Source organism: Podarcis raffonei, chromosome 6, assembly GCF_027172205.1.
Source record: "Podarcis raffonei isolate rPodRaf1 chromosome 6, rPodRaf1.pri, whole genome shotgun sequence".
NCBI classification, from domain to species: domain Eukaryota; kingdom Metazoa; phylum Chordata; class Lepidosauria; order Squamata; family Lacertidae; genus Podarcis; species Podarcis raffonei.
Genome location: NC_070607.1, coordinates 37,822,347 through 37,847,011, shown reverse-complemented (window position 1 = coordinate 37,847,011; position 24,665 = coordinate 37,822,347). Strand labels below are relative to the sequence as shown.

The 24,665-nt window shown below is 40.6% G+C and overlaps 1 protein-coding gene across 4 annotated transcripts in view; it reads left to right on the top strand.

Annotated features, from left to right (window-relative positions):
• The window catches only part of PDE4B (phosphodiesterase 4B), a 245,354-nt gene that overhangs the window by 196,759 nt on the left and 23,930 nt on the right, over positions 1-24,665 (top strand). For 2 of the 4 annotated variants that reach the window (XM_053392154.1, XM_053392155.1), the window contains one exon: positions 20,058-20,170. In XM_053392154.1, the coding sequence (XP_053248129.1) occupies positions 20,058-20,170 (113 nt within the window). Of the gene's footprint in view, positions 1-1,204; positions 1,222-5,517; positions 5,842-20,057; positions 20,171-24,665 lie in introns of those variants that run through there. The other 2 variants (XM_053392157.1, XM_053392156.1) reach the window with 2 other exon arrangements.

Genomic DNA, 24,665 nt, shown 5'->3' with positions numbered 1-24,665 from the left:
GCAGGATTTGAACTGGAGTTTTCCCAGCTCACATTCTGTTACTACACTATACTACTAATTTAATGTTCTTTTAAACAGCTGTCCAGTCTTGTCATGAGATGTTTTCCTTAGTCTTAAAGCTACAGAGAGGACGAATAACATGCATTAGGAATACACCCTGTGCTTTGTCCTAAAATCCAGCCAGATTCCCCCCCCCCTTAATTTTGTTGTAATTACAGACCACAGGAACACACAGAACTGTTTTCACAAATTAAAAAGACTCTTAAGGGGTCAAAAAGGCAAGTATTTGACAAATAAATAAATCTAGTTTGTGGGAACATCTGTTCTGCAACTGTGTGACAAACTTTTAGTTCAAGGCAACAGTAATATAATAGATATTGTTACTGATCCAAGTTGCTGTACCACAACCCTTGGCAGCAAAAATATATATGCAAAAATGTACCACTGCATTCATACAGTTACATGCTGCTTCCATGCTGTTAATGCTTCTGAGAAGTTGCAGTTCCACTATCAGCTGGAAGCAGTCTCATGCTATGTCAGCCTCGGATGCATATGGGAATACAGTGGAACCTCGGGTTACAGATGCTTCAGGTTACAGACACTTCAGGTTACAGACTCTGCTAACCCAGAAATAGTACCTCGGGTTAAGAACTTTTCTTCAGGATGAGAACAGAAATCGCACGGCGGCAGTGGGAGGCCCCATTAGTTAAAGTTAAGGTTAAGAACAGTTTCAGGTTAAGAACAGACCTCCGGAACGAATTAAGTTCTTAACCCGAGGTACCACTGTAGATGCATGGGGCATATTCATTATAGCTGAGTGGTAGTAACATGATGTAGCATTTCTTCTATATGTTTTTTTCAGCCATTCTCCAGCAGCTAGTGAGAAAAGAAATTGTATTCAAAAAATAATCAAAGGCAAAAGAAACTTTCAATGAAATTATCGTGGATGAGTTGTGGGTTTTTGTCATGCTTGCCTTACTTTTGCGGTGGCCAAGAAGGAATTGTGAGTGACCTTTCATTCTTCAAATCATCTCGCCAGTGGTCTGACTTTGCTGCCTCCTGGGTGCCTGCACTTAATCAAAGCCCAGGAGAAGACTTCCTTCCAGAGGGCTTTTTCAGCTCAGGAAGTACAGCAGCCAGAGACACGCTGCAGAATGCTGGAGAAATGTTTACTGGAAAGGCAAACAGATATACTATCCTTGGCCACCTTGCAGGAATAAGGTAAGCTCAAAACCCACAGAAATTCTAAGCTGCCTGGACAATGAGGTAGAAAAAATGGAAGCCTCTTTTGCATATGAAGAACAATTTCGAGAAATTGATCAGGACAGATTTCAGCACAGTACTGCTGAGCATTTTGGAATCTCTCCTTGCCTTGAAATGACCTGTTCTACACATCCTTGCCTGCCAAGAACGCTGGAACTTACAGTCAAGCTCCTTGCACTATTTGCTTCTATGGTGCCTTTAGCTCTTCTACCCTCCACCAGGTAAATACGTATTTTTCCCCTCAAGTGTGGGGGCTGGCAAAGAAGCATGGGGAAGAACCATAGGTCAGTGGCTGAGCAAATGCTTTGCATGCAAAAGATTGCAGGTTTCATCCATGACACCACCTTGTATGACTAGGAAAGACCTGTATCTCAAATACTGGGAGATGCTGGATGTCACTGTAGACAATAATGAACTAGGTAAACCAAAGTATAAGGCACTTTCCTATGTTATAGTTGAGCAGTTTGTGAATTTAAGTCACACACACACACACACACACACACACACACACACACACTCCATCAAGGTATTCCAAATGTTTGAAACTTAAACCATGCCATGAGTCCGGAGGTATGGTGGAGTTCAGGTGAAACGGACAAGGAGTGGGGAAAAGACTTAGCATCCGTTCTTTTTTAAAAGGAGTATGTTTACCTGTGAAAATACTATAGAAAATAAAATCAATTTTGACCTTTCGTACAAATGGACAAGCAAACTCTTTAATCATCAACATTGCTGTTGAAAGAAAAATGAAAGTTTAGGATAGTTCTAAATCCTCAATCCCGCATCACTGTCTTGTGAATATTGGAGTGATCATTCTGTGATATTTTGGCAGTAGACAAAGCTGTAATGTAACTCTTGTATAAATGTTTATTTAAAGAAGGGGATAGTTCTAAATAAACAAATTAGGTATAAATGTTTTACTTGAACTGAAAGCTAAATTATGTTATAGACCACCCTGAGATGAATTATTTTACAGATTAAATCGGCATCTCCAGTATGAGTTCCTGTCAGTGAGCCTCACTGAACACAGTGGAGTTCTTACTTCTGAGTAGACATATATAATATTGGACTGTGCAGGTATTACTTGAGTCTGATGGGGCTGTAGCATAATTTTTAAAGGATGGAATCATTTTATTATGACAGTGAATTGTTACAGAAACAGATTGAGGGTGGGGAGGGAGAGAGACAAAAAGAGAAAGCTCCACAAGTGTTTTCAAAAGAAAATAAATGCAGCATGATAATGAATGACATGCCCAACAGTACAAAATCTGGCTTTTATGCTTTGCAACATTAGCTTGTCGATGTGTGCAACAAATTGCATAGTTTCCCAAGGCTCATGGGTTTTAAGTATAGTAAAAGCTCTGCTGTTACGAGCAGGTGTGAAATGGTGTTTTTCCTTTATTACTGCATCAGCTGGCTTTTTCTTAAACTCCTTAAACATGCCTTTACATGAACAATCAAATGTACTTTTTTATATGGGTGTCTTCTTGTGCATGAAAGTCCAAAGAAAAAGATAAATGGCTAGGTTGTAAATTATCTAAAATATCATCATAACCAAATTGTACAACTATTTTGAGAACTTTTTATTTTAATCCATATAGATTATGGATGTGCATATAGTAAATGAGCTGTAGGAATTTGCCATCATAGCCCCAAATCTCATGACAATCTCTGAGGATTTTCTCACCTAGCTCAGGGTATGCATACTGATGCTTTGGGATATAGACGCTAATTCATGCACCTACTCAGTTATGCAGGATAAAATACTATAACTGTTTGTCATATATCACTTGCAGAGTACTTCATAGTCTTCACTGTGGTTTTCTTGCACAAATAACCTTATGAGGTAGGCACAAAGGAATCACGGTAGAGCAGTGATTTCCCTAAGGCCACAGAATGAGTCTGTGTAGGATTTGAACCCAAATCTCTCAGACCCATATACTACTAACTGTATCCTGGTAGGTCTAAACTGAAGCCATTTAAGTTGACCTCTAGTAATAGGACAGCTCTATACTAGGAATACAGGGATATAAAATTACTGCCTTTGTGACAAAAAGATCAGAAGTTATGTTACTTCTATGAAAACCAGTTCAGATGCAAAAAATAAAAATGTTAATATAGAATTTATAGTAGGGTGGTTTCATGCTAAATATCTAAATTTAACACATACTTGAAAATGGCTAATATCACCATCACATAAGTAAGGAGGGATAGAAGCAAGCCAAGATTAATCACGCAAGTAACACAGACTTCAATAGGAAAGTTTTTTTTTTGGTTGTGTGTTTTTTTTTACCAACAACCAAAACACAAACAGTGAAAACAAACAGTGAAAACCCCCAGGTGGCTGATACATTGGGTATACATAATCAATAATAACATATTCAAATCAACCATATGTACAATTCTATATACCTTAACACTCCTCCCTCCACAAGGTTTATTTAACTTTTAACATTTTAATTGCCCCAAATTGTTCAAACCTGCCCAAATAAGTCAATATTTTCTCAAACCAATCCTCCTCCTTCTCACTGACCTTAAACCCTTTCATTTTATGTATCTTCACAGTTAGATATTCTAAGATTATAATATTTTTCAATTTTTCCCTCCATTGGTTCACCCCCTAGCTCTTCTGCATTTTTCCAATTACTCGCTATAACCTGTCTGGCTGCAATTACCATCAATTTTATCCATTTGCATTCCTCTTTTGTTTCTAACTCAGTGCTACTCAGACTAACAAGAACCATTAATTTAGATATTTCCACCTTCCTACCCACAATTCCCGATTCAACAGGAAAGCTAAGCATGTGCCACTGAAATGTCTGGGCTTGCACAACAATCCTAAACATGACTACTCAGAGATGAGTCTGTCTGATAAAGTTCAGAGGGGGTCACTTTCCAATAAATGGGTGGTAAAGATAGGAAACTGCCTTATACCAACTTAAACCATTAGTCCATTTTGCTGACTATTGTATATATACTTACTGGCATCAGCTGTTCAGGCTTCCAGACAAGTCTCTGCTATTTCTTTGTGAAAATGCCAGGTTTTGAACCCAGGATCTTTTGCATGAAAAGCATGGCCTCTTCCATTGAGCTATGGTCCTTCCTCTGGCTTTAAAATAATTTAGACTGGCTAGATTACACTGTGTGTTTTTGAAAACATAACACAGTAGATTCCTACTGGTAGAAATCTAAATTAGGAAACTCAACGGTGCCTCTCAATTGTTTTGTTTTTAATGTGAAAGCTTTTTAAAAAATTAAAAAGAAATTTCTAATGAAGCTTGATGTTGTTGCAGATAGCTGGGAACAGCCAACAAGATAAGCTGTCATTTTGCATTGTAAATGAAAATATTGCGATCTTTAAAATATACATGAAGTCTGCTGGAGAAAATGAAGAATAGTTCTTTTGTCAGATAATACTTAAAGTCCCCCCAGCCCACCCCAAATTAACTGACTAGTGTCCAATGATCCTGGCTACAATAGTGGCTTCATTTCCGGCACTGCAAGGCTAGTTCATTCCCACAGAGAATCCACTTCTCATTTTCCCATTGCTTAGAAATACACACCCCCTGAAAGTTGGAATCATGCATCTTACTAAGTATTTCAGTTATGCTATTGACGTCAATGCAGTCATTAAATAGATTGCTGGCCCTCCCAACAGTCAGCTTGTGCCAAAGACCTAGAGGCAGACACGTTTTAAAAGAAGAACATCAGGTTTTCTTTTTAGAAGTTCAGAAAAATAAGAGGCAGCGTTTCTCCCTTCATGTCTCTCTGCTTCACAATCCCTCTTTCGTCTTTCAGAAAAATTAGTTGCTTTTCATTGTTGGTAGATTTGCTCAGGGGTTGCCATTATGTTACTATGTACATAAACAACCTTAAATGAGAGACTTAAAGAGTAGTTTCTTGTGATCAGCTCCGACTGAAAAGCGACGCTAATTTTACGTTCTTGTAGATGACTTGCTTACATATATCATGTAACATTAAGTCAGCCAAACCTTTTTAGCCTTTGACTCCAGACGTTCTTCAAGGATTGATTTCATGGAGTCTATTAAAAAATCGCTGCCATTTCTCCTCAGCGAGCCTCCTGTGGGCTCTGAAGATGTGTAAGCCAATCATGGTTCCATAGCAACCGATGTAAACTGTTCCCTGTCACCCACACCTGTGGACTCTCATGTTAGGCATTCCACACGTGCTACACCCATCATGCCCTCAGCCATTCCACCCAGTCCAACTGCCATCTATGGCAGCTGAGCAAGCAACAGTGATGTCAGTGGGACTCCCCGAGCGTAGCCAAGGAACCCTTCTGAGGTTCCAGAGGGGAGGAGGGGAGGCAAGCGCTCTTCCAAGACGAGAGTGACTGACAGATTCATTCATTATGTTAACCAGGGCAATACATACATCCTAGAGCTGCCTGCCCCATCCTCTTTAGATACACAGTGCAGGATATGCAGCTGTCCCAGACAGAATGGATCTGACAGGCAAGAGTTTTCTTTAAAAGGCCTTTTAGAGCTCCACAACGGAGGATTATATGGCACCCTTAAACATGTGGTGGACGACCTTACCTTTTGATGGAACAATCAGGTATGTTTTAAAACGAAAGCACTAGAATTGTTTTCTAGCGATTTGTAGGTAATCGAGCCTCTGCTTTATTGCCATTTGCCCTTCCTTATTGCTCCCTGCTTTTTTCAGTCTGTTAGGAAGATTCCTCCATGTAGCAAAGCCAAGTTCCTTTCATAATGTGCTCCAATGTAAACAGGAGGGCTCCAGCATCACTTCATACTACATTTCTTAAAAAACCCACTGAGCTGAATTCTGAGTTTTGTATACCATATGCAGACAGACTCAATCTTGAAGAAAAGAGTCTGTCTGAAAGTGAAGGCCTGGGTTAATTAAATGTGCTTTATTGAGAGTGGTGATAGCTTTTCTACAGTGGCGTGTTTCCCCCCAAAACTGACATTTCTTGTCTCGAGGTGATTTCAGGCCTCCAATTTACTTACTTACTAACTTGCATCTATACATTTCCATGTCCAAATGAGAACTTCATTGGACTCTTGTCACCTGGGGCTGATTCAGAGCAGTGATCCTTTGAGCCATCCCAGCAACCTGTCATCCTGGCCTCACAGATTGCCAGCTAGGAATGGGAAGGGTGAAATTTAGGAGCCTCAAAATAAAAGAAGGGGTGTATATCAACAGTGTGTCTGTAAGGAAGGATTTGCACGTGCCAAATATTTAATAAAGGAAACTTTTAAGTTGTGTGAACTCAAATTCAAAATACTATGTGTATATAAACTTCTGAAGCTGAGTTTTGGAGAATGAGAACGACTGCTGATGACTCATTCAAGCACTGAGAAAGTAGGTGGCAATGATTAGTCAAAGTTCTTTCTTTAACTCGTGCTGCTATGGGCCATATCCCATGCCTTCAGTTTTCCTAGCTCCTTCTGATGTCAGCACCAGTCTGGAAAATCTGGGACATGGCTAGAATCCATTATTGCATGATATGATTATGAGGGCATGAAAAGTTTACTTTTGATGCTACCATTCGCTACCGAAGAAGACTAGATGTAGTGCCTACATGTACTACTTGAGTTGAATTTTTATTTTTATTTAATTTGTTTTCAATTTTATATTTAAATTTAAATTCCATAAGGACTCCTGAGCCACTTTATGCAGTAAGTTACATTAAAACCACATTTAACAATAAAAAGCAACAATAAAGACAGAATGAGCAAAATCAATTAAGTGGGTATAGCATTAGGAACAACTATATAAATCCACCAGATACTTTGCTAACACCCAGAAACTATAGATTAGGATTTTTAAGTGTCTCTTGGATGACAATTCACCTTATTTTTTCAAACTTTAATTTGAAAGACAGACTTGCTGTTTCTGCTTTACCCTGTGGAAAATATGTTCATGCCATTATCTATGCGGTTATTAATCCCTGTGAACTAAACAAATAATACAGTGGTTTAGCTAGGTAATTTGAGATGAGGGGGCTTTAGTTGGTCATGTAATTTTTTTCTTTCTCCCACTGCTATTCCATATTTTAAAAACCTCTAGATTCTTGATTTTCTGTGTGGGTGGCTATTAGAGAGAGAGAGAGAGAGAGAGAGAGAGAGAGAGAGAAATTTCCAATCTTGTTTTTTAAAAATAATAACAACAACTTGGAACATATACAATTTAGCATTTTAAACTCACTTAAGTGTCATTGTATAATCATGACTGCTTTGTTGATTCCAAACACATTTACTTTGGAAGAAGGACAGTTTTGTTGTAGAAACAGATAATAGATTCCAAAAGTAAAAATAATAAAATGAGCATCTTTAACCATATATATATATATATATATATATATGAGAAAAAAGAAGGTCGCCTCTAGATTGGTGTTTTATTGTGGGCATCTTCTGCAACATGTTCTTGACATAATAATAGTAGTGGATTTATTCTGCTTTAGAAGTTATTCTGTGATGCTCCTCCAACGTTACCACATTATTGATGTCTGGAGGAGCTATTGCACAAGGAAAGCAGGACAAAAATAAAGTAAAATGACTGTGGTATGAAAAAGTAGCAGGATATGCAGTGGCTGAAAGTGAAGCAGTGTGACCACCTCAGAACTTATGTAGGTGTGAACCGTATCAAAAGCGGGATTGCACCTGACCTTCCCAGTAGCATCATGAGCACAAGTCATCATGGATGCACAGCACAAAGGATGTTTGTGAAACAATAAACATACAATAAGACAACTCCAGCATGGCCATGCTGGCCCAGGTGCTGCTGTGGGGTGCTTTGCTAGTGCCCTCATCACCTGCCATTCTCAGAATTGTCAAGGTGGAACTGTGAGGCCCTAGACCTCAGCCTCTTGTTTGAGCCCTAACTGCACCATTGATGTAATGTATGGAATACTGCACCAAGTTCATTCCTCACTAGTTAGCAAATCTTAGAAGGGCCTGTGCTTAAGAGTGAGTCACTCAGCCTCCCGTAGTTAACAGTGCTGCCCAGCACAGTCTTGGGCAGGTTTACTCAGGAGCAACTTCTGTATCCTGTGGGGTTTATTCTAAAGCATGTTTAGAATTGCAGCCTTACAGAGCAATCCTAGCACTTGGGTGTGTGTGTGTTTTTAATTGATCTTTAAATTGCAGTATATGGCTGACATGTTGTGACTCTTAAGTAGCAAACTGTCACCAAGGGTCCAGATTCCAGTGCGGGCATAAAGTTCTCATGAGCTGTTTGCTATGCGAAGAAAGTAAAGAAGTCTTAGGTCACTGGAAATGTTGAAATAACTTTAAATAAGCAGTGAGAAACAAGATCCAGTATTTTTATCTAGGTTGTGTTTTTTTAAACAAAAACCTTAAAAAAACCCCACCATTATATTACAGCATATTATTAGCATTTATATGAAACTACTAGATGAAGTAGGGACGCGGGTGGCGCTGTGGGTAAAAGCCTCAGCGCCTAGGGCTTGCCGATCGAAAGGTCAGCGGTTCGAATCCTCCTCGGCGGGGTGCGCTCCCGCTGCTCGGTCCCAGCGCCTGCCAACCTAGCAGTTCGAAAGCACCCCCGGGTGCAAGTAGATAAATAGGGACCGCTTACTGGCGGGAAGGTAAACGGCGTTTCCGTGTGCGGCTCTGGCTCGCCAGAGCAGCGATGTCACGCTGGCCACGTGACCCGGAAGTGTCTTCGGACAGCGCTGGCCCCCGGCCTCTTGAGTGAGATGGGCGCACAACCCCAGAGTCTGGCAAGACTGGCCCGTACGGGCAGGGGTACCTTTACCTTTACTTTACTAGATGAAGTTGCCTATTTCTCCACTATGTGAAAGTGATTGTTGGATGGGTTGAGTGTATGTACCAGCCTTAACCTGTAGAGTTTTCTGGATTGCCACTAAGCCCAATAAGAAAGAAAGAAAAGTTAAATAACCCAGTTAAACTAATTAAAAATTAAATAACTAAAGGAGGGTTCTTCTAGTTCCTGTTCATCCCTCTTCCTCTCTGTGATTTACTTAAAAAGGTAAAGGTACCCCTGCCCGTACGGGCCAGTCATGTCCGACTCTAGGGTTGTGCGCCCATCTCACTTAAGAGGCCGGGGGCCAGCGCTGTCCGGAGACACTTCCGGGTCACGTGGCCAGCGTGACGAAGCTGCTCTGGCGAGCCAGCACCAGCGCAGCACACGGAAACACCGTTTACCTTCCCGCTATAAAGCTGTACCTATTTATCTACTTGCACTTAGGGGTGCTTTCGAACTGCTAGGTGGGCAGGAGCTGGGACCGAAAGACGGGAGCTCACCCCGCCGCAGGGATTCGAACCGCCGACCATGCGATCGGCAAGTCCTAGGCACTGTGGTTTTACCCACAGTGCCACCCGCGTCCCTAGCATGATTTACTTAGCAATAGATTATTTTTAAAACTGATTTCACCACAAGAGAAAATGAATTTCATTAAAAATGCATCAAAACCACAGGCATTGAACCACAGTTTTGTTAGTCAAGGATGGTTAAATTGCTAAAAAGTGATTTTAGAAACACTCTTAGGTCTATTGCCAGACTTTTATTTTTAAGGATTTTTTTTCTGAGCTGCTGATTATGGATTATTCCATTGTGTACAGAATTACAGTGTTTCAGCAAGCTTTCGTGCATGTAACAAACAATAATGATGAGAGAAAACTCTGAGAACATTGTCATTATTTTATCACGTGTGCGCCAGAAAATGCAGGTGTTTAACATGCAAGAAATAGATTTCTCATATGCACTCAGAAGCTTATTTTGATGCATAAAATAAATGCTTGAGGTTTCATTCTTCAGTTAATCCGCGTACAACCTATGAGTGGACTTAAATAAAGATGTGGATTATCAAGACATATTTTAATAAAAATAGAGGCCAGTGGATACATAGCAAGTTATTGACAACATCTCATGAACATTCATATTTGCTAATTGCCTCCAGCCTGGGACAGGGACTCAAAGTGGCTTACAGCTAAAAGAGAAACAGCTAAAAACAGAGGAGCGGTTCGAATCCCCGCGGCGGGGTGAGCTCCCGTCGTTCGGTCGCAGCTCCTGCCCACCTAGCAGATCGAAAGCACAATTAAGTGCAAGTAGATAAATAGGTACCGCTTTCTAGCGGGAAGGTAAACAGCGTTCCGTGTGCTGCTCTGGTGCCGGTTCGCCGGAGCAGCTTCGTCACGCTGGCCACGTGACCTGGAAGTGACTGCGGACAGCGCTGGCTCCCGGCCTCTAGAGTGAGATGAGCGCACAACCCTAGAGTCTGTCAAGACTGGCCCGTACGGGCAGGGGTACCTTTACCTTTACCTTTAAAAACAGAGGGGGAAAGCAACCATTAAAGAAAATAAAAACAAACATTAAAACATACACATTATTACAATAAAAACATCACAGTACCAGCCATTTCCTTAAAAGCGGTCAGTTCCCAAAGCCTGTTAGAACAAGAAAGTCCACTCCTACTAGTGGAAGGACAACAAGGAGGGAGTCGGTCTAATTTTGTCTGAGAGCCCAGGAAGACCTGTTCCCTGCCTTGCTGGCCTTCTCCTACCTGGCCTGGGAGGAAAGGAGACTGCCTGCCTGCCTGCCTTCAGCTACGAAAGCTGCTGAACAGGCTCTTTGGCTGTGGTATTGTTTAGAGCTTTTGGTTGGGGTTTGTTGTTGCTGTTATTGATACTGATATTGTTTTTTGTACCTTTTTATTTTTTTAGATCCGTCATATGATTTATGTGGCTATTGTTTCCATTTGGTTGTGTACTTTTTGGTGTGTTTTATTTATTTTTGTTACGTTTGTAATGATGTTAATCTTGTTGCAAGCCACTTGAACATGGTTATAGCTATGGAACGGCGACATACAAATAAATTGATGATGATGATTGATAGTAATTTCTCTAGGAAACGAGTTCCAAAATCTGGGAGCACCTACCAAGAAGGCCTTCTCCTGCATCACTATCAAGTGTGCCTGTATGGGGGTCAGGACTAAGAGATTCATAAAAATGAAATCAGATTCATAAAAATCAGTAGACATTTGTGGATGTTTTAACATAATTAAAATATATTTTCCCCTATTTGCTTTGTTTCATATACTGCCTTAGTCAGGGAGTGTTATTTCATCTTTCCATATGCATTTCTAAATGGATTGACAAAGGGACTTGAAACATTGTGATAAGAAAGCAAGGACGTTTTGAATTTTGCCCACAAAGTATTAATGCCTCAGCCTAGTTCTTTATCCTGGCAATGAGTTCTGCCAAGAGCCAAATGCAGGAAACAATGTACTGAGGCTGCCACAAATCAGAAAGAAAAGTGACAGCACTTGTATGGTGCCAAATGGAAGTAGCAAAATGCAGGAAACATTTTGTCAAATGTCACTTAGCAATGATATCATAAGGGGAATCAAGGAATGGGATTTGCCTGCATACTAGAAATACCACAGTCAATGGATATGTAGAAGCAGAAATAGCCAAGAGTACAGAGACTTATCTTCGGACATTGAATGAAAATGAAAGATTACACAGATCTCTCTCCCAGAGCAAATGGATGATTCATCACATTATCATTTTACTGCCTTGGCTTAGTTCTTCAGCGCCCAGCTGAATTCTTGTGTATGTTCATGAATCATGGAGGAAATGATGAATTGCTTGTCTGTCAATTCTAACAAAAATTTAGAACAGTGAGGAATAACTCTGCAGGTTAACAAGTGCATCTTTGGGGATAACATTTCAAAATGGAGTAAATTGCTTCGAAATATATAAAGAGAACAGAATTAGTGGAGGAGAGAGTAAATGGTTATCAAAGTAAAACAATATATTCGAACCAGGCTAAGTATTAATTTATTGGAACTCAAAGATAACAGCATGGATGTTACAACATCAGACAATGGAAATAGTTGATTCCCAAGACCTCAGAGCTCTGCTGGCTCCTATTGATTCTATAAGGGTTTCATCCCGCCTCTAGCTGTGGGTGTAGTTCTTACATCAAATTATGATGGCTGATAGTATAACTTGTTTTTGCTTGGTGGTGTCAGGTCATTTTGCAAAGACATTGCTCTGCAGTTGGACTTTGTCATAGACTTCCACTGAAGTGCTGTGTACATCAACTGAGTTATGGTCTTCCTAGATTTTCCGAGTTGTGTCATCTACTTTTGAAAAAGCTCAGAAGCATTTGTAATCCCAAGTGGCAAGATTTCGAAGAATACTTGGTTTATCCAAGGTATTTGTCAAAAAACCACTTGGAGCACTGAGGCACAGCCTTGCCTGTCTCAGATTTAATAGAAAAATAGAGCTGGGTGTTGTCAACATACTGATGACATTGCGCCCCAGACTTCCTGATGATGGTTCCTAGTGATTTTGTATAGATGGTAAATGGGGACAAAATACTGCCCTGCATGATGAACACAAGCTGCTCCTCATTCTAACTTGTTTGTATGGAAAAGCATAAAAGATTTAATAGGCGACCCACTAGGCTGTGTAAAAACAGTTTTAGCTTACGCTGGTTGAGGAGTTTTGGAATCCCTCGTAAACCTCCTCATAAATAACTATTACATCAGCTTCTGCATCTATTTTGAAATTAAGGATTGTCCCACAAATCACTAAGTTTACTCTCCAGGGTGGGATAGCGTCTTTACAAAATATGGAGCCTAAGAAAAACTAGCTGCCCGCTACCATTAGATATGCTATACATTTTGGCGACTAATTAGGCGTGAACTTTCATACATATCAATTACATATACTCATTACTGCAGGTAAATTCCCCTGCAAGGCAATTACTATGCGGAAAATATTTGGCAGGAACCGCAGGGACTTCCTCTATTGGGAGTATCCTTAGCTTGAACCACTGTAGCTTCCTCTATTATTTCCTTGCAGCGTCACCATGCTTGTTGTTCAGAACAAAACCAAAATGAAATACACGATCCCAGGATTCATGCAGAGTTCCAGTTGAACCAAGCTCCTTAGTACCTTTGGGCAAACCCCTTGTAATGTTGAGCTGATGGTAGCATCTTGAGAAATGGTAGCTTTCCCCCCCCCCTTTCCCCCTTTTTGGTGCAGAGTGCTTTTTTAAAAAAGTAGCTGGATTGCTTTTGGGGACTTTCACTTCACCTGATTTTGCAGACACGAGCGAGTTTACCCTTTTTAGAATGGCTGCTGTAACTACCCCATAGTGTTTGTGAAGCAGAGCTTACTTTTTCAAAGTCATTCCCAATTTTTCTTTGCTCCTTATTCCAAGGTTTGCACAGCTGGTTACTTTGCCATCTTTATGGCTTTGTGAAAGGTTGAGCCCCCTATTAGCTCCGTCCTTTCAGGAAGCCCTTTGCTTCGAATTCCAAGTGCCAATCACTCTCTAAGGTGCTCTTCCTTTTTATTAGCAAACTCAGCCTGTTCATACAAGGCACTGACAAATGATTGCACTGGTTCTCAAGGCTTCTGCACTCTTTGATAGAACCAGAGCCTTCTCAAAATCCAAACTCCTATTGGAAATGAAATGGGCATCCAACCTGTCCAGAACACTGTCCACAAAAGTAAATGATTTATATGCATTGCTGGCTTCTTCCCCTATAGCATAATGATTTGCCTTTCTCCGTGGAACTTTATAGCAAGGCAAAGCAAGCATGCTGCAGGATTGTTGTAGTCGAAAGCTTCTGGTGCCCTGGGATGTTTTACAGATGAAGAGCGGTATTTTTTAAAAAATGGGTGACTAAATAAAACAAGCAGATGTTCACATTGGAACCTGCAAATCACAAGTACGATACTTTATCTCTAAATATATTCTGTTGGTTAAATAAATGTGGTCATAAATAGAATTTACCATATTTTATTCTCACAAGCTCCTCTCACCTCAGTTCATGATGCCATCTGAATACGAGAAGATTCAGTAACATAAACCAGAGCAAGACAACCTTGGGGTTTCTTAGCTCATAGACTCTAGTTACCAAGTGTCATCACTCTCCTTAGTCTTGTGAAAGTGTTAGGACCATTGTTTGTCTCAAAAGCAAGAGTCTGAAATGTGCAGGCATATAGCTGTCATAGCTATGGTGTGTTCTGCATGAACTGTTCTACATATAAAAGTTTTTATGTGTTCCCTGTGCTCCTTTGCCAGGAATGGTCTCTTCCCTAATTTTGGTGGTGAAGTTGATTTTCACACACAGTTCCTTTGTGCACATAATCAGCTCCATGCATTGAAATAAATGGCAGGGTGTATGCATGTTTGTGTTTACCAAAATATCTGGATTGTGTTGCCTATTTACAACCTTTGCTGCATGCTAAAGCGTTATGCAGATTGCAATACCTCTTTTCTGGAATAAGAATTGCCCATGCAGTTGGCCCCATCCACATGATTTTGCTATTAATAAGCATACCACAGCAGCCTCATATCTTGTCACAAGGAAGCTTCTCCCTCCCACAACTTTATAGACTTGTCTGGGTGGAGCAGAGTGTTTGGAACGTTGAACACACAAATCAGTGTTTATTCGGAATCAAGCCACAAAATAAAATATTCAGCAAAGTATTTGTTAAATCAGTTTGAAAAATATCCAAGTAAAAGAAGCAATGGCATCCTAATTAGGCATTCCAGGCAAGGACTAAGCTAGGATCCTCAGCACTTGGATTCATTCCCAACAATGTGCATTTTAGAGCTGCGGTTTATGAAGCTTTATTTTCCCCCAAATAAGAATTATTAAATCAGTGCTATCTAATATAAATGTGCATGCGTAAAGACACAGCCTCACATACGTATAAACTATGGAAGACCACAATTTTTTGCTTGGCTATCTACTTTCTGTTATGTTTGGACATGCCTGAATGAAATGCTACTCTTTTAACTTTGAAAGTTAAATAAAGGGTGTTCCTCGCGTTCATGTTTAATTTGGGATTAATTAACAATCAGATGAACCCTGCCCAGATGTGTGTGCAGTCAGTTGCTGTAGGTCACTTTTTCTCTTTCTCAACCACATTTCTAATCTCCAACGTGACTTTCAAGCACATGGTTGTTGCTTAGTCAAATCATGCTCGGAAGTAAATAACACTTTTTTTCTTCCACTGTAGAATGTTCTCTTCTGTGATCTCCTGGTAGGATTTTTGTGAAACTGAATATTTTGCTACAAGTCAATGCCTCTGGGTCCTGAACCACTACAGAAATATAAACTCGATTGTTTTAATAGCTGCCTGTTAGTTTTTATTTAAAAGTATTAACTTTAGCAACTAATTAGAAGTAGTGACATTAACAAAGTTTGCAAACAATGGGTTCATAATATGAATTTTCGCTGTTTTTAATGCTAAGACATCCTATTTGTGTTGGATATTCTCATCCTTGAGCTTTTACTCCAGTTGTAGTTGATAACAAAACGTATTTCAAGTTAATGTCCCATTTCTGCCTATTTGCTAACAGCATTTAGCAGATCAGACTGGCAAATCCTATAGCAGCTGTTGGTTCATGTCCAGAACTCGATTACTTTAACTCTTTACTCATTCAATATTATGTGAAGCCATCCTTTCTATTTGATCACTGCATTATAGTCCAGTCTTAGTTGTGAGTATATGTTGGGGGTGATCTCCCACTACAAACCCTGCCTCCTTCCCCTATGATTACCTACTAGCATTCGGTCTACTTCAACATGGGGAGGAGTTCTGGGGGGACAATGGGGGTGATATGCAATGCACAACTGAAATGTGTGCCAGTTCCCTACTGCCAATGCTGCTACTGCTAAAACTGTGGATGTATCTTCCTCCTCCACATTCCCGCCTGCTTTCATCCCACACTACAGTTTCCAAGTGACAGAACAAAAACTCACACGTGCCAAACCATTGTGATCCCTTTTAGCACTTTCCCCCATTGTTCATAGAAAAAGCTGATAGGGGCCCAGGTATTATTCGAGGTAAATGGTGTTTCTGCATCACTACTTAAAATTTGGTTTAGGGAAGACCCAAATCAAACTGTTACTAGAGTGCATGGATGCAAAGCTGTTTACAAAATAGGTGCAGGTATTGAGATCCCCTTTCACTGTTGCCTGGTATTTGTGCCTTAAATGTGTTGCCATTACTGGAACTGCTACCATAAAGAAGCGTGTGGAGGCTCCTCAGATAAGCAGCTATTTTGCAAGAACAGGTTCTCAGTCACAGACAAGCCAACTCCACTTCCTCTTGCTCAGTGAATTATAAGAAATTGTGACACTGATGTGAAAGATAATACTTACAAGGAACTTCCTCTCTTTCAAGTAACATCTTAACATGAAATGCGGCCTTCCTTAAATTATTGGCCCTCTTGTAAAGCTGTATATGTACAACATTTCTCCCCTTACACAGTTGTCCTTTTTCGGGAAGACTTGAGAAAACTGCTTATGCCAAACAGTATATTTCCCCCTCTGCAGACATCTGCGGGGGGGGGGGGGGAGGAATGCTCCATAGTGGGGGATAGTGGCTTGAATCCCCACTGCTTTCTCCAAAGGAAGAAAGCAAACCACCTTGACTGCAATGTCACATATGGTGTAGGAGGTCGTGTTTTACATGGCATGACCTTGCAGCACAGATTATTTAAATCCATTGGTTTCAGTGGGTCTCCTCTGAGTATGACTACTATTGGATGTCACCCAGAGAAAATAACTCTCCTGCTGTAGCCCTTTTAAGCACTCAGAATAGAACTTTATGTGAAAGCACATGGTTCCTTTTCATTGCCCTGAGTTGGAAAGGAGGGTGAGTACTCTCTACTGCTTAGAGATTTAAAGCTGCACAGATATCTATACCTATATCTATATCTATATCTATATCTATATCTATATCTATATCTATACAGTAGTACCTCTGGACGCGAACAGGATCCATTCTGGAGCCCCATTCGCATCCTGAAGTGAATGCAACCTGCGTCTGCACGTGCGCAGGTTGCGATTTGCCGCTTCCGTGCATGCGCGTGACGTCATTTTGAGCGTCTGCTCATGCACGAGCGGCAAAACCCGGAAGTAACACGTTCCGTTACTTCCAGGTCGCCGCGGAGCGCAACCCGAAAACTCTCAACCCGAAGCTACTTCAACCCGAGGTATGACTGTATCTATATCTATATCTGTGCATGTATCCTCCAACGATATGGTGCCCACCATATTGGACAACAGCTCCTTTCCTGGCTGTGACTGATAGGAGTTGTAGTCCAAACCATTTGGAAGGCATCATGTTGATGGCTGGTATATGAATAGAATAGAATAGAATAGAATAGAATAGAATTCCCAGTTGTGTTCCTTATTTATTTCTGGGTTTGCACTATTTTGGAAGACAAGAGAAATAGTTGTACCTAGAGGAGGAGGAGGAGGAGGAGGAGTGGTATTACTAGTAGTAGTAGTAGTAATAATAATGATAAATTTATTATTTATACCCCACCCATCTGGCTGGGTTTCCCCAGCCACTCTGGACGGCTTATAGCACATAAAAAATTGTAAAATGTACATAGCTGTTATATGCAGGTAATCTCAGTGTTTAGATATATATATATATATATGCTGGTGTGTGTGTGTGTGTGTGTGTGTGTGTGTGTGTGTGTGTGTACACACACACACACACACACACACACACATATATATATATATATATATAAAAACAGTTACTGCAGTGACACCCTGAATGAAGATAGATATAAATTTATTGAACAGGTGCTGAGCAGTCATGGCAGTTGCTCTTTTTCTTTTCTTTTTTTCCATCTTCAGACTAATGATGCATTGTTTTGCTTCGGACTTCCTGTACCATTTCCAGCAACAATATCATGGCACTTTTGGCAGCCGGCAGCCATCATTCTACACACACACTCTCTCTCTCTCTCCTGGAATTCTGCTACGTGTCAAAGCATTATACCAAGGGCATTCAAGGGAAGGGCAGAATGGTAGCCACAAGTGGCAGCCACTGAGAAAGATTCCACTGGGGCCACAGGCAGTGGCAGAAATATACATCACTTACATTGCTTAAAGTGAAAAAGAGAAAAGCACCACTTGCCATCATAAGCATGCCATGTGAACCAAAAGGATTTGACCCAAAATCAATAAAATAGGCCCTCCCTAAATTTGCAACCTGCAAATGAGGTAGGGGGCTGTCTTTCAACCCTAAATATAATTTGAGCTCCCACAATCCTTGCACCAGCAAACAGGTTTATGCTGGTGCATAACTTTTGAGTCAACGACTATCATGGGTTTTTAGAAGTAATTTCTATGACCAAATCTGAGGTGCTTGCTACCTGTAGTCCAGACAGTTACTAAGTACTTAAAGGTCACAAGCCTGTGTTCAAATTTACATAAACTTGCATTTACTAATGTGCTTGTATTGGTGTTTCTTGGCAAATTAAGATGGCAGGTCACTGGAGCCCCAACCTCTTATAAGGAAACTATTTTTTTCCTTAAGTTTGTTTGTTTTATTATTTTGTGAAAGGGAGAGGAGATCCATGCCCTCCCTGGGCCACACCTGCCTGTGATTCTTTGTGGGTCCCTTCAGCAGAATCCTTTATTTGTTTACTCAGAAGTAAATCTTAGTAAGTTCAACAGGACAAATTTAGCCTCCTAAGTCCATTTAAGATTGCAGCTTTAGAAAAGATTTTAAATAAATGCTTGTTCCCCAGATCAAATGTGCAAAGGCAGGAAAATAATGGTAGTGTACTACAGTCAAAGGGGGACACGGGTAGTGCTATGGTGTAAACCACATAGCCTAGGGCTTGCCGATCAGAAGGTCGGCAGTTTGAATCCCCGAGACGGGGTGAGTTTCCGTTGCTCGGTCCCTGCTCCTGCCAACCTAGCAGTTCAAAAGCACGTCAAGTGCAAGTAGATAAATAGGTACCACTCCGGCGGGAAGGTAAACGGCGTTTCCGTGCGCTGCTCTGGTTTCGCCAGAAGCGGCTTAGTCATGCTGGACACATGACCCGGAAAAACTGTCTGCGGACAAACATTGGCTCCCTCAGCCAGCAAAGTGAGAGTCGTTTGCGACTGGATTTAACTATCAGGGGTCCTTTACCTTTACCTTACTACAGTCAAATTTTAAATCCCTCTGGAAATCCAGTTCAGAATTTCCTTGTGACTTTGGCATGAACTAAAGGGGAGTTTAAAGTTGGTTAAAAGAAGCAGGATTTCCATTTTGCCAGTTTAAATAAAAATCCAGTATTTCTGTGGTTTCCTGTTAAGAGACATTTCATTGAACACCTAATTGAATAGATACGGATTTAACAACAAGAAAAATCCCTCCTCTTTTAATGCAAACGATCTTTCTGCGGAGACGATTATCACAGCTGCAGAAGTTCAGGGAGTTTACTTCCAGTTATTTTTTCTTGCTCATTTGTTTTTTATCTGAAGTTAGTTTTTTTAAGGGAAAACTGAGAGATGCAGATTGATTGCCTAATCTCACTCGGTGACACTTTAAAAGTCTTATAAAAAATCTCAACGCATGATTAATGCTTGAAAGGAGACGGAAAAAAACCCTTTGCTTACGAAGAACTCGCTTTTCCTCATCTGTTCTGTGAGTGCATAATGTACAATGCAGATGAGCCTGTCAGAGGTCCCTCCCCTTACATCCCCTACGAGAGGAAGTTTGTTGATGTAGTACTGACATTGCTTCTTCAAAGCCAGCAAGAACAAAAAGAAAAGAGAAGAAAGCCCATGAAACCACAACAGCCACTCCAAGGCGAGACGTGCATTGATTTGTTCTGCTGGAGTGTGGAACAGGAGCTCGCAGAACTCATGATGAAAGAGCACAGCAGCAGCAGCACCTACAGCAGCGTCGGTCCGAGCCGTGTCAGCGATTCCACCATGGAAAGCCTGCAATCACTCAAGCCTAACTACATGCCTGTGTGTTTATTTGCAGAGGAATCTTATCAAAAATTAGCAATGGAAACTTTGGAGGAATTGGACTGGTGTTTAGACCAACTTGAAACCATTCAGACCTACCGATCTGTTAGCGAAATGGCATCGAATAAGGTAAGAGGAAAATATTTATTTCTCCCCCCCCCCAAATGGTTTTGAAAAATGGAATTTAGTTGCATAGGGATTTAAACTTTTTTCCCCACATATACAGACATGCTACTGATTTTACCAAAATCAAAGTTAAAGAAAATGGGTGAACTCTTACACACCACCTCTGCTTCTTATTAAAGCTGTTAAATATTGGTAGTCCCTATCATTACACTATGGAGGTGGAGCAGTAGACATGTGTGGTATCAAACTTTGCAAGCTCTCAAGCAGAACACAGTTGTATCCAGAAATCAAGTTTTGCTCGTTGATTTTGTTAAATGGGTACCTAGGTGATTTGTAAATCGGGGGAGTGGGGTGGATTATTGTATATATTTACATACTTGGAACAATTCCTGGTTTTGTATTAATTATCCCTTAGATACAAAGGAATAGCAACAATTAGGCAGTGATATCAAGTTAAAGGAGTGTTTGTAGGAATGGAACTTAAAATCCTGATGGGATTATAATTGGGACAATCAATAACTTTGGAAATAATTGTTTTTAGTAAATTGTCTGTGGTGCTGATAATTACAGTACAGTTATCTTCACAGTTGTCATGCAGCAAATATCGTATGTATTGCTTTGATTTCAGTTACTGCATTGTACTTTGTAAAAGAAAGGTGTTCTGGTTTTGTATACAGTGGTACCTCAGGTTAAGTACTTAATTTGTTCCGGAGGTCCGTTCTTAACCTGAAACTGTTCTTAACCTGAAGCACCACTTTAGCTAATGGGGCCTCCTGCTGCTGCTGCGCTGCCGGAGCCCAATTTCTGTTCTTATCCTGAAGCAAAGTTCTTAACCTGAAGCACTATTTCTAGGTTAGCGGAGTGTGTAACCTGAAGCGTATGTAACCTGAGGTACCACTGTATCAGTAGTTGCATATGTAATGACAAGTCATATAAAGTGTTGCTATGTTAAGAGGCACATTTCTAAAAGGGGTAAAAATGTGTTGTAGAAGGTTGGCTGATATGCTTGTGTGTCATATGTATGCTTTCAACCAAACCACTTGGAGAGCCATGCTGATTGTATGGGTTTAACTTAGTAATTAATTGTAAAATCTCTCCATTATATCTCTAACACCTTATCCTTTTACAGTATAGTTAAAACCTGTCGCTCGGACTGTATTTACACCAGAGTCACTCTTTCATTGGCTATTAGCCTGAATATTGATGGATGAAACAAAAGGCACACCTACTTCCCTGAGGCTGTGGGCACCTTATCTGCTGTGATCCAGGCACTGTTCAACAGAACAGTCTTTTGCACTGTTAATGCAGTCAGTTGAGCTACAGCATACATGATTCCAGAATCAGCATACAGTGGTACCTCGGGTTACATACGCTTCAGGTTACATACGCTTCAGGTTACAGACCAGAAATATTACCTCAGGTTAAGAACTTTGCTTCAGGATGAGAACAGAAATCGTGCTCTGGCAGCAGCGGGAGGCCCCATTAGCTAAAGTGGTGCTTCAGGTTAAGAACAGTTTCAGGTTAAGAACAGACCTCCAGAACGAATTAAGTACTTAACCTATATAACCACTCTATATAACTTTCTCCAGGTGCTCTTATTAACACTGGTACAGTGGTACCTATGGTTACATACGCTTCATGTTACAGACGCTTCTGGTTACAGACTCCGCTAACCCAGAAATATTACCACGGGTTAAGAACTTTGCTTCAGGATGAGAATAGAAATTGCGCAGGGGCGGCAGTGGGAGGCCCCGTTAGCTAAACTGGTACCTCAGGTTAAAAACAGTTTCAGGTTAAGAACGGACCTCCGGAACGAATTAAGTTCTTAACCCGGGGTACCACTGTACGTGGCCTTTTATGATAAGCAAGCTATGGGGCCTATTATCTTACTCTGTTTCCTTCTGCAAAGGTATCAGTTTTCACACGCTGTTTTCAACATTTTCTTTAACAAAACCCTCCTTTTAATATCCAGCCTTCATAGACCCAGCCACAAACTACCTACTTAACCTTGCTCAGGTCACCATCATGCACTTTGCTGCTTAATAATAATAATAATAATAATTTATTTGTACCCTGCCCAGCTGACTGGGTTGCCCTAATTTGTATTTAAATTAGGGATTAATAACCAACTTCACAACCCTGTTGTGAGCAATAATGAGATATGGACATTTTACACAAAAAAAGGGCTACGTGGCAATTAAACAGGAGGCAATAAAGATAGAATAAGGTTTCAGGCAAAGGACTCCCAACCCTCCTCTCATCTTTAATTTGCATATTTTTTTTACTAGATTGTGTAAAATAGGTTAGAGCATGGTGCTGATAACGCCAAGGTTGCAGGTTCGATCCCCATATGGGACAGCTGCATATTTCTGCATTGCAGGGGGTTGGACTAGATGATCCTCGGATCCCTTCCAACTCTACGATTCTTACTATTTTGTATCCTTATGTGCTTTTTAAGGATTTGGATATTGGACATGTGCCGTGCAACTGGAACTACAGCATGATTGTAGCTTTTCAAAAGCTCTTAAGAAGCCTCTTAAAATATGTCAATTAATTAATAAATTGTCAAGTTTTCCACATCCGTGAAGTATCAGAATGATCTGCCTCTCTTCCGTCGTCTGCACAGAGATATGGCAGTAGCAAAACAGTCTGATGCTTTGAAAACAGGATGCTTCTACCTCCCCCTTAGTAAAGAATAACGGAAAGAGCAACAGTAGAGAAAGGAAGAAAGCATATAGACCCAGCATGATCCCAAGTGCAAGAGCTGTATAAACAGTGACCTATCTTCCTGACCTCTGCTATTGCTAAGTTCCTGGCCCTCTGCCACTGAAGCCAAACTACGTCATTTGAGAATGATAGTGGGCATGGCACAGCTGTTGTAAGTGTGACTCGAATTTCCTGTCTCCTTCCTGACAGACGTAGTTTTGAAGTACAGCGTTGCAAAAACAGTAGACAAAGAGGGGGGTGACTGGTTTCTAGTGTAGTGCACTTATTCAAAACTGTTACCAAAATACGTTTCTTGATCATTTTGGTGATGGGAAAGAGAACCTTGGATGAATGTATCCTGTTTGTAAAATACTTGTAGTAAAAAAGAAGAAGCAAATGTTGCTGAAATGAATAATTACATTACTCAGAAATATGAGGAACTTAATCTCTGGTGTTCAACAGCGTGTGGCTCTGACATTCAGATGAAGAAGCGTAGAAAACAGTTCAGAAGGTCCCCGGAGGAGCAAACAGCAAAAAGTAGCAAAGCATTCACTGTGGCTGGGCATGTTCCTGTTTTGTTAAAATGATACACAAATGCTGTGTTAATCCCATTCAGCTATAAAATACAAATTAGCATACTTCCTGCTGCTGTTGGCTCCTGGTTCATGATGTGTTTCTTGCGCAACTCTTTGTTTTGATGAAGTTTCCAATCCTATTTTTATTGGCATTACTTATTTGCATTTTAGAATCCTTTCCACACAAAAATCTTAGTGGCTGATTATTATTAGGTGGATCATATAGAAGTGGTGGTTTTTAGAAATCTCATAAGGTAGCATGACATATATTCCAGGTATACAAGTGTACTTTATCATTTTAACTAAAGTCACTCAGTGTGCAGAACTAGTGCTTCTGATGAATAAGAGTAATAATTTGAGATCTGAATGCTTGTGGAGGCAACCTACAACATTGCCTACTAAAAGGAGGAACCAAATAATGACCTGCCCAATACACTCAACCTGCTTTTCATTATTAGAACAGACATCACTTTGTGTTTTTCCATGGCCTGTATAAAGCTGAGATAGAAATAAGTTGTACAGTATATTTAAAAAAATCATAAATACTGCACTCAGTCAGGTCTTCAGGTATCCTGGGCATGCTTATGGCCAATTTGCATAGCTTGTTGAAGAAATTTAGCCTTTACCTAGATAATAATTTTGTATATCGTGTTTTGCTCATAGGCCTGGAGAACATGCATGTCTTCTTTCTACATTTATAGAATCATAATGTTTGAAGGTACTTCAGGAACAGTATAAATCAGGAGTGGGGACCTCCAGTCTGGGGTCTAGATGTGGCCCTTCAGGCCTCTCCATCTGGCTCTCAGAACTCGCCCCAGGCTACCCTTCTCACTGGTTCTGCTTTGCAACCTGAGGGCTTTTGTATCGTTGGAATGTGTCCTTCAATTCTGATAGCGCCTCTTGCTTCTCCGGATGGAGAAGGGAGGTCTGTATGAGTGTGTGCAGAAACTACCCTTCTGTACAAAAGTAAAAAAAAAAAATTTTGTTCCTCCACCATCTGTGGAGGTTGCCTAGAGGGTATGTGGCCCTTGGGGGCTGCTAAAGGTTCCTCATGGCAGACCTGAACTAATCCAAACCCCTTCTGATACAGGAACTATCCCTGATATTAAGCCATACCTATCACTGGAAAAAGAACTTTTAATGAAGGAGAGTCTGCTCCCTTCTAAAACCACTGTCAAACTTGTCAGCTTCCCCAGAAAAACTGGGACATCCCATTT